Source organism: Camelus bactrianus, chromosome 27 (genome assembly GCF_048773025.1).
Source record: "Camelus bactrianus isolate YW-2024 breed Bactrian camel chromosome 27, ASM4877302v1, whole genome shotgun sequence".
Classification (NCBI taxonomy): Eukaryota; Metazoa; Chordata; class Mammalia; order Artiodactyla; family Camelidae; genus Camelus; species Camelus bactrianus.
The window spans coordinates 27,164,805-27,183,018 of NC_133565.1; the positions used below are offsets into that span (position 1 = coordinate 27,164,805).

The 18,214-nt window shown below is 41.7% G+C and overlaps 1 protein-coding gene across 10 annotated transcripts in view; it reads right to left on the reverse strand.

The window, feature by feature from the left end:
- CPEB1 (cytoplasmic polyadenylation element binding protein 1) overlaps nt 1-18,214 on the reverse strand; it is a 67,393-nt gene that overhangs the window by 21,006 nt on the left and 28,173 nt on the right. For 8 of the 10 annotated variants that reach the window (XM_074353941.1, XM_045516749.2, XM_045516750.2 and 5 more), the window contains one exon: nt 3,872-4,060. In XM_074353941.1, the coding sequence (XP_074210042.1) occupies nt 3,872-4,025 (154 nt within the window). In that variant the 5' untranslated portion in view covers nt 4,026-4,060. Of the gene's footprint in view, nt 1-3,871; nt 4,061-4,267; nt 4,361-4,427; nt 4,586-18,214 lie in introns of those variants that run through there. The other 2 variants (XM_045516753.2, XM_045516755.2) reach the window with 2 other exon arrangements.

The following is an 18,214-nucleotide window of genomic DNA, read 5'->3' on the forward strand; positions in this document are numbered from 1 at the left end:
GAGGAGGAACTCACCCCTATTCTGAATGCTGCCTCAAAAAGGCTGTTTGGAAGCAGAGCAGCAGCAGGAGCAAAATGCTGAAGACCCTCCTCTCTCATTCCAGGCTGATTCAGCCTGCAGACCTGTGGGGAGCCTGCAAGTGCAAGGCACAGGGAGCGTGCCATTCACTGGTCAGTAGTTAGTGCAGAAACCAGAGAGGGTGAACAGGTTAATCCCAAAGGGACTTCTAAAGGAGAGTGGGAGGAAACAGGACATGTCCTCTGGCATCCTTAGACTAAGCATTTGGTCTGCCCACTGGGCTTCTGTACAAGGTATTCATTAGGAGTCCTTGTTTCCAGGTCTCCCAAAGTAGATTCTCAGTTACCCTACTTCCTGCTGAGTAATGCTGCATGCAGAAGAGTCACCAGGGGGAAGCCAGGAAGACAAACCCGTCGGATGGCACGGATGATGAGCTGAGACTCAGGGTGAAGAGGGAGTCGGAACTGTCCGTCCAGTGCCCTGGCCTTGGGGGACCTCAGCAAGATCACTCTCTGGCTGAACAGCCCTGGAGTTGTATCAGAGATACCTTAACATAAATACTCCTGCCCAGAATGTTAGGGTTCTGCCCACAGGAACACAAAGGTAACAGAAAGCAGAAGAGATTTGGAACCAAAGAGATCTGGGTTCAAATTCTGGTAGTCGTGTCACTTTTGGCACTTGACGACCCCCGTGAGCATTATTCCCTCGTCTTTCAGATAGGAACAATAGTAATATCCATTTCACAGGACTGTGCAGGCATTAAAATCATATGACATACTTAGCACAGGAAGTAGTTGCTAAATGGTGATTATTAGTAACCTTCTCCCTCATCCCAGGATATTGAGGATGGCTTTCATAGCCCTCTTGTTCCATTACAGGACTTGGGACACTGCAAGGACAACAAAGATAACCCTGGACATATGCCATCATGGTCACTTCTAACATTCAGCTTGCCCTTATGGGAAGGAAGACTTCCTTCCTAGCATGAGGTGAAGCCTCAGGGGCAGGCACAGTCTAGAAGGGAGGGACCCCAGAGTACTACATCCACACCAAAGCCAGCCTTACAGGAACAACTCTCAGAAACAGGGTCTTCCTGCAGGCCTCCAAGGCCAATGAAATCCCCACAGCAGAAGGACCCTTTCCACTGGAGAAAGGTCCCTACGTACCAGTCTCACGCTGAGAATCCAATGAAAAGGTTGCCCCAGTGCAAAAAATCCTTAGGGGAGAAAATGGAAGGCCCCAATCACAGCAACTATCCTGCTGCATTTGGTATACCTTCTTATCTGTTTTGCCTTGATAGTCAAGGGGATTTTTAAGGGCAACAATTTTATTTGTCAATGTACTTTCAGTGCCTAACACAGTGCTCAATGTTTGCTGAATGAAGCTAGTCAACACTTTTCAGGCAAGAGCCCTGCTATCTCCAATCTTGCCTCCTCCCCATCCCCATGTTGCTCAAAACTTAAAAGTTGTAGGAAATGGTTAGACATGAACCCACAGGCACATGGGGCAATATATCACCAACCAGAGCCCAAGGAAGAAGCTTGCACCATGTGCTCCATGCAGACACAGCAAGGTAACAGGCTGTCTGCCAGGATGACTTCTCAGACTGTCCAGAGCTGTTAAACACCTCCTCCCTCCCTAAAGAAACTGAACTAGCTGGTCTTCAGATGGGAAGGCAGTGTAGGCACTGGAATGTGGGCTGCATGTTCCCGCATTGCTGGCAAGGGTGCAGCTGGCTGGTGGGAAGGCTGCATCCTACTCCAGGAGGCGGTACCCTCATGTGGGCTTTCCACGAAGGCTCAGAGAAAGAGAGATGACAATCACCACAGCTCCAAAATCCGAGGGTATCACAGGGATTAGGGATGGGTGTGTCCTCTGTCCTCGGAAAGGAAGACATACCCACACTAGCCCTGCCCATGGCCAAATCATATCACTGGGGCAACTCTCTGGGTCCCTATGAACACTAGGACCACAGACTGCAGGCCCTCCCTGATCCACAGGATCATGTAATATTTATCACTAAAGTGCTTGAGATGGAAGGTGGAGAAGTAAATCCATTTTTACTTAGGAGACAAACAGCTACAAGCACAGGACTCTCAGATGATGGGGAAGCAAAGGAAATTATGGCTCGACCCAAGCTAATTTTCACAGCCTAATTTCAGAATGACTTTCAGGCCAACCTCTCCAAGTCCCAAGGTGGACTCCCCTGCATTTCTATGTGTTATAATATATTTCGGAAGGACCCCTGTAGCTAAGAGAAACCAGAGCCAAAGAAGGGCCACACCCAACATGGTATCAGTGAATGACAGTGGATCAACAATGACTACCACAGACGGGTGCCCGTCTCCTGTGTGAGCTCCTCTGTCTTTTGCTCAGATAAAGCAGTGAGGGGAAGGACAAGGTCAGCTTCACAGGCCCCAGGTAAGCTTCAGGGTACCACATAAAAGACACTGCCACGGCCCCCAAGTCAAGATCTCCAGGCACAGGACACCAAACAGTGACACCACACTTCCTTGCCCAGGGGAACAAGACAGTAATCAACCTTTCTGGAAAAACCTGAGTCAGCTGAAGACCAGTACTCCAAAGAAATTCTACCTTAACCCAGACATAGTTACTTAGGGTGAAGCTCTTTCCCACCCGCAACCAAATTTAAAAAATCCACCTTCTGCCCTCAATCAAATGGGATTTACCAAAACAATTGGGCATTAAAATGCCAACAGACACAACAGCCCCAGTCTCCGCAAAGCATTCTAAAAAAAGACCTGCGCCAAATAGGGTGGAGGCCAGAGAAATCAACAAGACAGTACCTTGCTGCCATGACTGCCAGTTTCTGGAGCAGGGGAGGCAAGGGAAGGGTGGCAGGCTCAGTGAATCCCACTGTCAGCACCAACAGCAAATGGCTGCCCCCACCCCTGACTTTCCATCTTTTTAAAGTATCTGTTGCCAATATTCTTTTTATTAAGGTACAATTTACATAAGGCAAAATACGTAGATTTTTAAGTATAGCCATAGTATTTCTTAAGTTCACATTTCTTCCTGAATACTTCAAGATGTGTATCTGGCCAACCCTCCTCCTTGAACCACAAGAGGGAAATAAATGGTCAATGGGAAGGTATGAGGAGAAACATCTCAAGGGGTTGCCTAGAAGCCCCTTCAATTTGTCCCCATCGAATCCTTCCAGGATGACAAGGGATCCTAAAGGGGAGTGGCTCTTCCTTCATCCACTTAGTTACCCTTGACACAAAGAAAAAAAAAGCCTCCACGGCTGAGAGTTACTCCACCCGCTTACCCTGCCTACCCCTTTTCAGGATCAATGCTCTTAACCTTATGTTAAGCCAATTCCAATATCCCAGTATTACCCAGCCTCACTTATGGTTAAAATTCTTCCCTTGCCATGATTCAGGGGCCACCCATTCGTCACACATAGCTCCCGAGTTTTAAAAGCCACTGAGAAATAGAATCTGGACATCCAGTAATCAGCCCCTTAAGTCCCCTCCCCCGCCTAAAAGTGTTTTGCTTCATCATCTCCAAGACAGGCCTGGGCACTAGGGGGTTAGCTGGATCTTTTCTGCATAAAACTGTCACCTTGGGGACCCTTTTCAGGGCCACCTCAGGTGCAGACTAACAACTCCAGGGAATTTATCAGGGTAAGTGGAAAAGCCATGTCTGCCTTTACGAGCAACCATCTGTCCTGCCACACTCACAGCCAGCATTTCCATCTTTTGCAAAACAGCTCCATGTTGTATGGGGAGGGGGGAGATGCAAAGGGGAACAGAACAACTGTTGCTGTGGCTATCTTCCCTCACCACCCCATGCACACCCTCCCCCAGCCAACTCATCTTCTGGCACTCACCCGAGTGTGTGCTGCTCTGGGCTGAGGAATCTGAGTCCTGGGTGCTCCAGGGTCGGTCCCAGCCTGTGAGACTGAGGGACTGCAGGCCAAGGCACAAGTCATTTGCATCTGGGAGGCCACGGGAAGAATCTTGCGCAGAGGTGGGGAAAAGCATCCTGCTTGTAACTGTTTCTTCAGAGTCCTGGAAGTCTGTTTTGGACAGGAGGACAGCAGAAACCCCAGAGTTAAGGGCTGTTTTCCCCAGTATTATCGACAATAAATATTATTAATAATAGTTTCCTCAGGCTCAAGGACCAGACATCCAAGCTGGCTGGATACTGCAGCCGCTGCTTCTGCACTTTTGGGGGTGTTAGAGCAAGAGCAGTTGCCATCCAGCCCCCCTCCCCACATACACACCCCTATCCCGTCTGCATTACAGACTGGGCCAGCATGTGATCAGGCTGCTGATGCTTCCCGCTGCCAGTGACATCAGCCGGCTGAGCCGTGCAATAGAGAGCGGCATCATCCCTCACAGAACGGGGGAGGAGCAGGAGGGGACGACAGGGAGGAGACTTGCCTCCCAGGGAAAAGATAGCACAACAGCTACTTGGAACAGTCCGGGTGCAGTGCCGGTAAGTCAGGGTTGCGAGGCAGCGCCCTCCAGTCTCCAGCAATGGTGGCCAAGCGGCCCTCAGGCACGACTGAAGTCCTCTCTGCTGACAGCAAAGCCAAAGCAGCAGACTGCCTGCTTGTGTAGCTCTGCCCTCCTGCCCCTCCCTTTCCCTCCCTCTGCTCTCCACCCCCAAACCCAAAAACACTCTAGTCCTGGACTCTCTCCAGCCGCTTGCTCAAGCCCTGGTTTTGCAGCCCAATGCAAAGCTTCACAATTCTGCTAGCAAAAATCTATGTGCTCCAAGTGGCCCCTGAGCAGCACCCTGACACAGCAGTGTTTACCACTGAGGATGGGACAACCTTCAGAAAAACACTGTACACTTGGACCCTGGGGAACACCACCTGGTGCTCCAGGCTTGTCAGGAGCAGCTTATCACAGAGAAAGGCGGTCAGCTTTGGCGGGGGTGGGGGGAGATCGCTGGGCTACTCTAGGCATAACCTACAATCCACACGCTAGAGTAGGATCTGTCCTGACTAGGCTACTCCCTGCTCCCAAGTTCCCTCACCCCAAAAGGACGAGCATTAATAATGAGCAGATATATCAGGACCAGATCCAGCCTCCTGCAACTGTAGGCACAGACTGAGGAAACACTCCCAAAACAGTGTGTGACAGACCAAAACAAGACAGTCTCAGAAGCAGTATCACACCCTACCAGAAACCCCGTGTCAAGAGCACCCATCACCTGGCTCTGTCGATACTGTTTCTCTTGCCCTTCCAGGAGCACTGAGAGGATGCTGGCCAGCTGTGAGGATCACGAATGGCTCTGGCTGCCCGGGTCCTCTCTCAGGGGTGCTGCCCAGGACCAAGGCCCTATTTCTATAACCACTCACAGGTCCAGCAACAAAGTCCAGCTCCGCCCAGAGCTTCTGGAACCTCTGCTTTCCTGTTCACCAATGTGCTCTTCTGCATGTCCTTTTCCACCATGACCTCCAGCTACAGGGCTTCTTCTTCAGAAAAGAGGGTAAAGCAAAGGTCCCAGCCTCAGCAGGCAGGCTGCTCACACCTAGACCAGGCTAGCAGCACTCTGCCCTACTTGTTCTTCCACATTATAAGAAGTAACCAGATACGGGAAGCATGCCCACCTGGGACTGCCCAGGGCAGGGTCCAAGGTGGAGAGTAGGGGATAATGCTGTTAGCCACAGGGACAGCTGGCCAGAGCCTCCTGAGTATACCCTTCTGTCCACAGGCACTCAGGCATAGCCTAGAGGGGGAAAACGGCCAGTCTGTGGGAGGGACTCCTCCCCTTGGAGTTTTTTTTTCTTTTAAAGAGCTTTGCTGCTGTGTCATCCATCCACGTTATTCTTGTCTGGCTGTAGATGCTCTGCTTGCTCCCTGTGTTTGCTGAAGTCTTGTTCACCACGCAAAGGCTGAGCAAGAACTCACCCCTGCTGGTGTTGCTCCCACCCCAGACCACTCTCTCCTGCTTCTATGTTCACCCTCCCCTAAGCTAAGGATACACTTTACAAAAGTAATCCATATGTATTAATTATAAAAACACAATGCTTCCTTTAAAAAAAAAAACGTATTTAAGTACCCATTCTCCCCTAAACTTACGTAGCCCCTTCCACCCATATGTGAGGGCATTTAGAATTAATCGTTCCTCCTCTTTCCCTCTAGAGTCAGCGCCTTTGTGTATATGGCTCCCCCCATGCCCCAGGCAGAGAGAATCTAATCATCAGCTATACTCTTGCTGCCCAAAGTACAGTGTGGCCGAACAAGCCAGTATCAGCACCACCAGGAGCTTGTCATAAACACAGAATCTCAGGCTTCCATAGGTCCACAGACCTATGGAAGTGATCTACATTTTAACAAGATTCCCAGTTGATACTGATGCACATAAAATTTTGAGTAGGACTGATCTATGCACTACCACAAACTTCCCAACCCAAGCTGAAAGACCCTAGGCCTGAGCAGCAGGTTCATTTAAGGACATTTAGCAACAAATGGCTACAAGCATCTAAGAGCTTGGAGATCTAAATATAGCACAACCCTCCCTTTACCCCCAGCAACTCCACTAAGAGATCACCTTTATCCTTGTTCAGACATTCTCCATTCCACTGATTCCTCCAGTTAAACGTTTTCACTACCATTGTAGGATTCCTTCACTAGATCACCCGTTAAACCCTTATTGTGGCAGGCTGGGAAAAATGAAGCAGCTTTAAAAGTCTGATAGCTCTTGCTTTTACTCACCAGGTCTGCAACAATATGACCTCAGTCAAGTTACTAAGCCTTTCTGAGCATCTTTTCATCCGTAAAGTTGCAACAGCAGCTACCTTTCAGGTGTTTGTGAGGATTATATAAAGCATTTGGCACAGTGTCTAGCACAAAGTATTTCACCAATATTTTGTTTTTAGTAGGGTCTAGACCATATAATTTATCATCCAAACCAAGGCACTTTTGAGAGAGGAAGGGGGCAAATATGAGTATCACATCAGGGCAGAAAGCTTAAACAAAGACTATCCCAGATGAACTGGTGGCATGATCACTCTTATCTGCAGCCATCTTGTGTTCAGAAACATTTCCCTCAAAAAAGCCTCTTCTAATAAAGGCTTCCTGCTCCCAAACTCACCCATTCTGTTCTCGCTCTTCAATATATATTAACATAAAGTCTGAGACACAGGCTAACATGCAGTAAGTTGAAAGGTCTGAAAAGCAAAGGTTGATTTTTTTGAGTAAAAGTTCACCTTTGCTTCTCAAACTTGCATCTGATGCTGGACAGGAACCTTGACTCTTTTTACTGGAGAAGGTTCCTTATAATCTTTAGCTGCAGCAACTAGGCACTCTTAAGATTCTAAAAGCTGGTAACCAGCACATGATGAAGTGAGAATCCTCACTCTAAGGCAATCTATCTGAACATCTCAACTTAAATTCCTTCAGCTACAAGTTTCTTTTATCAATAGTAATACCTACACAATGTTTCCAATATAAGTTTCTTAATTTGGTTTGAAATTTTTAAATCATCTCCCTTCAAAAATAGCAGTTAACCTTCTTTATAGTTAATATCCCAAATTTCCTAGCAACTAAACTCAGGGAAGTAAACTGACCCAAGGTTCAAATTTCGCCACAGTCTAAAACAGAGTATCCCTGGCAAACTCAAAATGCAGAGGTGTCCCAGGGGCCTTGGCCCTAGGACTCAGAGCAGTATAGCCTCAATTCTAATCTCTCCATCCTCAGTATAAGAACCTGTCTGCCCTCTGATGACTCCTCTGCCAACAAAACTCAGCACAAAATTGTTCAGGGTCCTCTGTAACGATCATTCTTGAGCATCTGGCAGGTAGGGAAGTGAAACAAAAGGACAGTGCTTTTAGGCCCCCATTTGTGAAACCATTAAGGCAGGTTCCATTGTATAAATGCCAATGGGGACTGTAAGAAGTCAGTCGAGGCCCCAGGGAGACCTGAGTCGACTTCACAGAGCAGACGCATCACAAGCTGATCCTAGAAAAAAAAGGGACCTAGTTCTAAGGAGGTAACAGGGGAGAAGGTAAACAAGGTGTGTTTGGGCAAGCCACACCAGAAAGAACAGAAGCTGGAATACTCCTGATGCTCAGGCGTGCAGGGGGAAATCTCTTTACACTCTTAAACGGGAAATAATGTGGTAGAGGGCCCAAGATGAACCAGAGATCAGAGCTAGGGAGGTCAGTCAGGGAGGTAAGGGATTAAAGGGAGGAAGAGGCAGAATAATAGTTGGATAAGGAAGGAAAAGGAGCTGGGGAGCAGGGAAAATATATGTCAAATGACATAAGCAGACTACAACATTGCATCTATATCATGATTATAACTATGAAAATTTTGTATGTTGATAGACGATGTTGGTAAAGGAACACAGAAAAATACAAGCAGCTAACGTCTGAGGGTAGCAGGCTGCTACTGAATTTGTTTTCCTTCAGTTATTGCACAAACATTATAACAAAAGATGTCCTTTCCTTTCTTTTTCCTCTTTAGACTTTAACAAGTACACTATTACAGCTTGTACAGCAACCACACTTGAACTCTTTACAAAATCTCAACTTCATCCCTAAATTCCAGTCCCGGGAATAGCAGAGATAGGACATCGAGTCACTTGTCCCCATTAGATTTCTTTCAAATGACTAACTTTACAGTCAGTTGAGGCTACTTAAATCAGTGATTTATGGTTCTTCAAGTTTTAACAAGCCCCAAAATAGCATTTCTAAGAATGTATTTCTAACAAGACTGTTTAAAAGACTATTTTCTCCCCTCAAATCAAGAAAACAAAAATGATGATTTTGAAAATCCATTTTGGCAACCTAAAGAGAAAGAGCCAACATGCAAGAAGTGAGACACCTGTCAAGATTGCATCAACCACTCTGCACTGTGGTCCTTCACCACTCACCCAGGGAGGCCACACGTTTCCCCACAGTAGTATTTCTCAGAATTTCATGGGCACAAGTATGACTTGGGAATCCTAAAACATGGAATGACTCCGTGCGTGTGGGTCAGGTCTCAGAATCCGCATTCTTAACCTCCTCCCAAGTGACGTCCACACTACTGGTTTGCTGACCACACCTTGAATAGTAAGAGTTTAAAATGGTTTTTCTGCCCCAGACTCTTTCTTCCAGGTAATTCATCTCATTATTACTCAACACTCCCTCCTCATGGTGTTCATTCTCCTAAACAAGTGCCTTGCACAGTTCTCTGCGGCCTCTCAAAACAACGCCAATCTTCAAGCCCTGGCCTACTTATTAACTTTCCCTCACGTTATTCATCAAACTTTAAAGGCTAAACCCGAGTCAATCACAACTTCCTTAAAGCTCACACTCTAGAGAACAATGTACTGTTAATCTTTATGTTAATAAGTGCAACAGTAGTTCAGGAGAGAGAGAAGGCATGATGCTGAGGATGTTCAAGGAAAGCTTCCTTACAATTTCAGCTATGTGTTAAATCACATTACAGATTAAGGTATGAGAGAATATTAGTACTTCCCATCATAAAAATATGGTCATTGGCTTATTTTAGTTTTGAACATTTTGATAATCTTCAAATGAATTCTGTAAATTATTTCAAAGTGATTTCTGTAATATTTCTGAAAACAATGTTTAGATTTTAAAATGGCATATACCAAGTTCACACACTGGAAATTTAAATATTATTAAAAAGTTAATTTCCACCAAAGTGATCAATGCAACCCCAATAATATATATGCTGTCAAGCAATTCAGTGAGAGAGACTTTATAACAAATGGTGCTGAAACAACCAAATATCTATACGGGAAAAAAAAAAATGAACCTTGACCGTCTACCTCACACCATATACAAACATTAATTTAATAAGGATCAGAGATACCCCAAAGTAAAAGTTTTAACTCTAAAAAGCTTCTCTAAGAAAACACAAGACTGTCTTTGTGACTTGGAGTAGGGGAATGCACAGAAAGGTTTCTTATGGAAAACAAAGAAAATAATGATTATTACAGAAAGTTTTGCTAAACTGGACTTATCAAAATTAAAAGCTTCTGCTCATTAAGACATCATTGAGAAAATAAAGCAAGCTACAAAATGGTAGACAATATCTGCAACCATATCTGACAAATGGCTTGTATCTAGAGTATAAAAGAAATATTAACAACTCAAGGCGGGGAGGGTACAGCTCAGTGGTAGAGCGCATGCTTAGCATGCATAAGGTCCTGGGTTCAATCCTCCGTAACTTCATTAAAAAATAAAACCTAATTACCCTTCCTAAATAAATAAATAAATAAATAAATAAATAAATAAATAAATAAATAAAATTGTACAAAAAATAAAATAAATGCTCTTTAAAAGAATATTAACAACTCAAAAGTAAAAGAAAAAACAATTTTTGAAAGGGCACAAAATCTTCAAAAGGCATTTTACACAAAGATATATAACTGGACAATAAGTACTTGAAAAGGTGCTCAATATCATTAGTCAAATGAATGCAAATCAAACCACAATGAGACACACTACATACCCAACAGATGGCTAAAATAAAAAAGACTGCTCCAGTTTGCCAACATTTGGTGTTCCAATCATAATTTCCATACATTATTGTATGATGGTACAATCACTTTGAAAAAGGTATGCTAATTTCTTACACAATTAAACATATACTATCCCATGACTCAGCAATTCTACCCCTAAGTACTCATCTAAGAGCAATGAAAGTGTACGTCTACAAAAAGACCTGTACATGAGTGGCGATAGCAGCTTTATTCATAATCACGAAAACCTGGACAGAGTCCAAGGGGCCATTAACAGGAGAATAAAATGTAGTATATACACATAGTGGAATATTACTCAGCAATAAAAAGGAACAAAGTATTGATACATGCAACAACGCGGCTGAATCTCAATTACACTGAAAGAAACCTTACATGAGAGTACAGATATACATGATTCCATTTATTTGAGGTTCTAGAACAGGTAAGGCTAATACATGGTAAAAAGAAATCAGGCGGTTGCCTCCAGGGGGCAGTGGTGGGAGCTGAATTTTGTGGGAAGTTAGGTATATGCATTTGTTAGAATGCATCTGATACACATAGGATTTGTGCACTTCACCATGTATTAATTTTACCTCCAAAAACTGTAAACAAATACTGACCACTAGCTAATGATACACCTGCTAGAGTATTTAGGAATGAATTACAACCATCTCTGCAAATACTCTGAAATAAATGCGTCATAAAAATAAGATGAATTGATAAATGGCTAGGGAGATATAAGTGGATATGTGATAAACCAAATAAGAAAAAATGCTGATTGCAGAATGAATCTAGGTGGTAGCTATTATGGGTATTCACCTTTTAACTCATTCAGCTATTCTGAATACTTAAAAATGTTTGTAATAAATGTTGGAGGAAAATGAAGTTAGTAGACTTTTTCTGACAAAAAGCAAGTCTGACTGAACTAATTGGTTTGAAATAAGAACCATCTTCATTAAATTAGAATTTATGGTTGACAATTTTCATAAGCAGAGCAAGTTAAAATCTACAGACACAAGGTTTTAACACAACATAATTAAAGTGATTGGATAAAACGCATTTAAAATATTATATTTGTAAAGGCATACTTAAATATTAAGTATGCCTTTATTTTAATTTTAATTTTCTCAATTCTGTAGGTAAATTGAGTTAAACAAGGTCTCTAAGTAAAAGAATAACAGACATATTTAGTCATCTGATCTCCATAAACCATTCTTGGTATACTTCCATAAAACAGAGAAATTCAATGATTGACGCCTTTAGGTAACAAATCTTTTCACATATTAGATGGTTTCCAATTCTTTCTTTTCTACAAATATGAGGGAGTGAATGGAACTGCTGGCAAGTAAATGACTAAAAATAATGACAGATGACTGACTTTTTGCACAGAACTCAAGGAGTTCAGACAATTGAGCGGCACTGCTCTAACAATGCCTTTATTTCCCATCTACTTATTTATGTGAACAAGTTTACTCAGTAAAAGCACAGATCTATAAAAACAGAAAATAGGAATGTATCTGGTGTTGAAAATCCTGAGTCATTCTAGCAATAAATGAGTCATCCAAAATTACATGAGTTATAAAAACGCCTCATTTATCTTGTGAAGAAAATAATTATTAAATAAAGAATAAAATTTTATGAAAAATTTTAACTTTTAGATTGTCTTAATCAATTGTCCTAGCAGTCAATGTTCACAACAACCCAGAACTCTTCAGCGTTTTAGTTACAGGAAATAATTTAAAATTTCAATTTATATACTGTTTTTGTTGCAGAGAAATATAACATGATCAACAAATGACTAAAGTGTAAAATATTACATTAATATAAAATTCTACTTTTTAGTAAACTAGAAGTAAACTAGAAATACAAGTAAAGAAGAAAAGGAATAATGAAAAATTTCCCACCGTGAAAGAGCTGGATTTATATATTTTTAAATAGATAATAGGTATCAAATCTCTATTTTGATTCCACTGTATTCATTTTCCAGGTATACTAAAATTTAGATAAGAAGTTAAATGAGAAAGGACATTGTATTTTTTTAAAATTTTTTTTACTGTGGTAAGACATACATAACACAAAAAATTTACCATTTAACCATTTTAAGTGTACAATTCAGAGGCATTAAATTCACCAACATTTTTGTGCACTATCACCACCACCACTATCCACTGCAAGAACTTTTTCATCTCAAATTGAAACTCTATACCCATTAAACACTAACTCCTCACTAGCCCCTCCCCTAGGCCCTGGTAACCCATCTTCTGTCTCAATGAACTCAACCATTCTAGGTACCTCCTAGAAGTGGAGTCATACAACTGTTGTCCTTTGTGTCTGCTTATTTCACTTGGCATAACATCTTCAAGGTACATACATGTGGCAGCATAGGTCAGAAGTTCTGTCCTTTTTCAGGCTGAATAATATTCCATTGGATGTACATACCACATTTTGTTTATCCATTCATCTGTCCATGGACATCTGGATTATTTCCACCTTTTGGCCATTATGAATAGCACTGCTACAAACATCAGTGCACAAACGTGTTCCCATCCCTGCATTCAGTTCTTTTTCATACATACTTAGAAACAGAATTGCTAAATCATTTATGTTTAATTTTTTTTAACATAAATTGTTTACCATATTGTTTACCAGAGCAGCTGTACCATCTTACATTCTGCAATGTGCAAGTGTTTTAATTTCTCTACATCCTCATCAATACTTAGTATTTTCTGTTTTGGTTTTTTTATGGACAATGACCATCCCAATGGGTGTGAACTGGTATGTCACTGTGGGGTACATGGTTTTTAAAAACTGGGATGTATACAAACATATGTTTAAAGATTGCTGCTGCCTAATCCATGAATCCCCAAGATCATGTTTTTTAAAATCTCCCCACACTAGGTTTTTGTTTAACTGTGTTTTTCTTCCTATACTATGCAAGTGGTTCTAAAGGCAAATGCTATCTTCTTGCCGGATTCTGCCTCACTGACTACAGTGATGGTCCGTAGGTGGGCATCTGGCCCAACATGGGCCAGAATAACCCATCTCTATGACTAAAGAGGCCAGTTCAAGTATGAGCTCAACTCAAAACAAGGTAATTGGGACTCCTTCCTTGATATTTTTCCAACTGGATATAGAGGAGAAAGAATCATTTCCTGCCTTTGTGATGCCAGAGGATGTAAACGTAGCCCCTTCTTCAGATAACAGGCAATTGTGCAAAAGGAGAAAATGAAACTCACATTGGGAGAGAGGCAGCAAAGAGACAAGAATTTTGACAAAATTGGAGGCCCTGGATTCAGCGTCCTTAGTTTTTCAGCAATTTCTTCCTCATCTGTGCACTATATACCAACAGCCTTACAACACATCCCACATTTTGCTAAAGTTCTAATTAGCTGTTTGATCATTTGCAAATAAGACTGTTCTGTGTAGTTCAGGCCCTTTAGCAAGGATCGACCTAACAAGTAATTAGGCAGGATGAGAATCTCTGGGACAAAAGCCCCTCGTGCCCCGGCACCAGATAAGAGTCAGACCACCTGGTTAAACCTTTTTTTCTTTTCTTTTTTTAAACTAGAGAGCACAAAAGGCCCAGAGAGGGCCAAAGTGACACAGCCACTCAGTGGCAGAGGTGGGATCTAAAGCCAGATCTCTTGGTCCCCAAACCAGGGGTCAACCTGCTCTCCTGCCTCTCCTCTACTCTGGGGCACTTTCTCAGGCCCAGGTGTATATATATATATATATGTATGTGTGTATGTGTGTATGTGTGTGTGTGTCTCTCTCTCTCTCCCTCCCATCTCAGACTTGTTTTTATCAGTAAATTATTAATGGATCCTCATTTCCATTAGGCCCCCATGGAGCTTTGTTCTAAACCCATCCCAGGCTACCAGGAGTTCAATTCTTAGTACTAGCTCCTCCCCTCAATCTCCCACTTACTCAGTAAAACGTCAACTTCCACATTCTGGTGCGTCCAAGATGCTACCTCCACGTGCATTTATTATTTTTGAAGAGGACAATTTAATTTCTTCCTCATGGAGGACAAAAAAGACTGCTGATTCAAGTCAGTTCCACCTGATCTATGGCTGGTATAGGAGTTTCTGAAGCAGGTTTTGAAGACTCCAGTCCAGAGTCCTGGAATATGTGCTGTCCAGGTGGTGTCCCCAAGTTGTATAAGAAACTAGTATAACCTAAACACAATGAAGTGCTACTTTATCTGATGCCATACTGTTCAAACTTGGGGTTTTCAGAAGTTTCTTAAACACTACACCAAATTGGAGACACCCAACGTGCCAAATGATGACAGACCTAGAGAATACAACAGCTAGTGATTTTAAAAGACTGGGTGCTTTCATATACTAGACAGTAAACTGCTACAACGTATTTCCAGAGAATAATCTGACATGTGCACTAAATGCTTTTAGAGATTTATCCTGTGTCCAAATAATCACAGATATAGGCAAAAGTTTAACTTCAAGTACTTCTACTAGTGTTTAAAATAGACACCTATTTAAAATAGACACCTATTTAAGCAAACTATCTCCAATAATTTGAAATTCTTAACTTTTTGTACCATGAACCATCCGGCAATATGCTAAAGCCTATGGATGAATACTTTCTAAGGATAATGTTAAATATATAAAATAGTGATCATAATTTTGTAGTGATAAATATAACCATTTCAAGGTTTGTGCAATGGCTGTAAAGGAATCAGACAGGAAATGTCTGATCATCCTACTGATGACTATTATTACTGTCAAAGTACTAGGTCCTGCTAATATTATTGTGATTTGCTGTAAACATTTACAATCAAAGAAATGCTACATTTCAGTTAAACATTGCTAAAAATAAAGATCTAACTTTTCATCTGCCCAAGACATTAGACTAGCTGAATTCTACCATGGACCCCATTAATAATCCCATAATACATCTATCTACATAGTAAAATGCTATGTAACCTTGAAAAAGACATAGAAAATTAAGGACAGAAAGATAAAAGGAAGAGAAAGGCCAACTACTAGTGTGTTCAGAAAAGCTTTCACTTAATAAATATGTATGTTAGACAAAGACTGGAGAGATACACTAAAATGTTAACAGTAGTTATCTCTGAGTAGTGGAATTACATATGATTTTTTTCTTCTAATGTATCTGTTTTCTTAAAAAAAAATTTTTTTTACAGTGAACACATTATTGTAATATGAAAAGAATAATATTCTTAAGAAGGGTAAGGTAACTCAGATTTAACATCCCCCAAATAAATTTGAAAAATTTAAAACTTTTACAAAGTCCATATTAAAAGATTTTAAATCTGACATTAGTTCAATGACAATATAAAATTAGCGTAATTCAATACATCACAGAACACTAACAATAGAAGAGACTTTGACGTCTACTTAGTCGAACCCCTCATTTCACACCAGAAACACCCTCTCTTGTACTGATTCCAGAAGCCTTAACCCTTGGCCTCTGCACATTTCCCTCTTCCCCCATTAACTGTAGCCATTTCTTCTTCAGTCAATAAGATGTAAAACATCCACATTCAGAAACTGAAATGCAAACACTAAAGTGGGAGGAATCCTACCTGTGACGACGACACAATGAGCCTTAGCTTTCAGTGGCAAAGCCCTGACATTCCAGCAGATGGGGATGGTACCATGCAGACCAAGACTTTCAGAAATAAAACATCACATTCCCTACTTCATAAAGCGAGAAAAAGAGCAGGGTCTATGGAAAGGCTCCAGAGCAACCTTACAAGATGTGTTTCTTTTCACAGACTGGAGTTTCAAAGTTGGCCCCCCAAGGCCCCTTTTCCACCACAGCTCTTCTACCTACACTTGTACTCCTCTCCACTCAAGTCCAAGTGCTGTTCTGCCCACTCTCTACACATGATCGTACCTGGAACTGGGCTGAGAGTGTAAAAGAGCATCAGGTCGGTAGTGCTCAACACAGTGTGGGACAAACACCGAGACGCTGGCAGGTTCCAGCCTGTGCTCGTTCTCCACTCCACAACCAACTCTTCTTCCTATAACAAGCCCTGAACACAAAAACAAGCCCAGGCCCACCCCTAGGAGCAGCAGCAACACCATTCTACAGATTCTCCATCAGCTCCCCTTCACATCTAGCGGCCAGATGTTCATGACTTTCCAGAGTGCCCTGTGAGCCCCAACTGTCCATCTATGCCAATGCTTCCAAAGGGCTGGTCAGTAAAGCTTCCCTGATCTTTCAAGCCCCTGACTCCTCCCTCAACTGTGTAATGACTAAGTCCTATAATTAAATCCCTTAGTCCATAATGCTCATCATGGGTCTGCTTCCCGATCAACCCTGATGGACACTGTATGGTGCAATGGAAGTCATCCCCACAACACGCCCACAGTAAATATGGTAGCTGGGAATTTTTCTCAGCCGAAGACATGAGCAAACCCCGATGGAAGAGGCCTAGGTGAACAGAAGAGGATCGATGCCACTCCCTGTCCTGCCAATCCAACATGTCCAATTCAGAGCCCACCAGCCACATAGGCCACAGAGTACTTGAAAAGTACTTGTTACAAGTGGGGAAATTAAATTTTTAATTTTACCTGATTAAAATTTAAATTAAAACACTGGCAATTCAAGTCTGTTCCTGGAAAACTTAAGTATGGTTTAGAACAACTTGAATATGTGAATCTACATTTTAACTTTATGACATCTAAATACGTATCAACTCTGATGAAAATGTATAGTTCAAATTGAGATGGGCTGTGAGTATAAAATATAATGCATGCTATTAAAATAATTGCATATCATTTCACAATAAACATATCAAACCACTGTTATATACCTAAAACTAATACAATGTTATATGTCAATTATATCTCAATAAATTTTTTTTAAATTTCTAAACTTTGAAGACTTAGTATAAGAAAATCACAAATACCTCAATAATCTTTCATATAAACCACATGTTTAAATAATATTTTGGATTAAATAAAATATATTATTAAAATTAAAAAAACACCATATGGAGAAGGCATTAAGTCCATTTTACAAGTACTGACACCAGGATCAAAGGAGGTAGAGCAAGGTAACCAAGGTGACACAGCTAGCACTCTGTAGACTCACACTGCATGTGCTTAAAAAAGGTAAAAAAACTGGGGGAAGGGCACTGCTCAGTGGCAGAGCGCATGCTTAGCATACAAGAGGTCCTGGGTTCAATCACCAGTAGCTCCATTCAGTCAATCAATCAACCTAATCACCTCCCACCCCTAAAACAAACAAAATAAGGTAAACATCTCAAGACAATACATAAATACAGAGTAAAAAAGATCACTTCCACATTCTTTCAACACTCCTCCATCCTCAATCCTACAGTCTCCTCCAAATGAAAGAGTTTTATATTCCTTTTACACTATTTTTGATGCATGTGTGAACAACTTTACCAATACTAATATTATCCAACTTTAAGTTCTGCCCATGTAATAGTTTTTTTTAAAGTACCTATTACATGAGATTCTCATGTGTCAGGCACTAGCTAGGCAACAGGAATATGGTAAGCGAGGAAAAACAGCTATAGCTCTTGCCTTTATGGATTTACAATCTAGTAGTGGAGATAATCCAAATAATCACACAAGTGATAAGCTAGAATGTGAGTGAAGTGCCAGGAAGGAAAGAGACATGATGATATAAAGTATGTAAGGGGGTTCCTGGCCTAACAGGGGAATGCTGGTTAATATTTCCTTAAGTATGCTTTTCAAATATCTTGCTAATCTAAGTT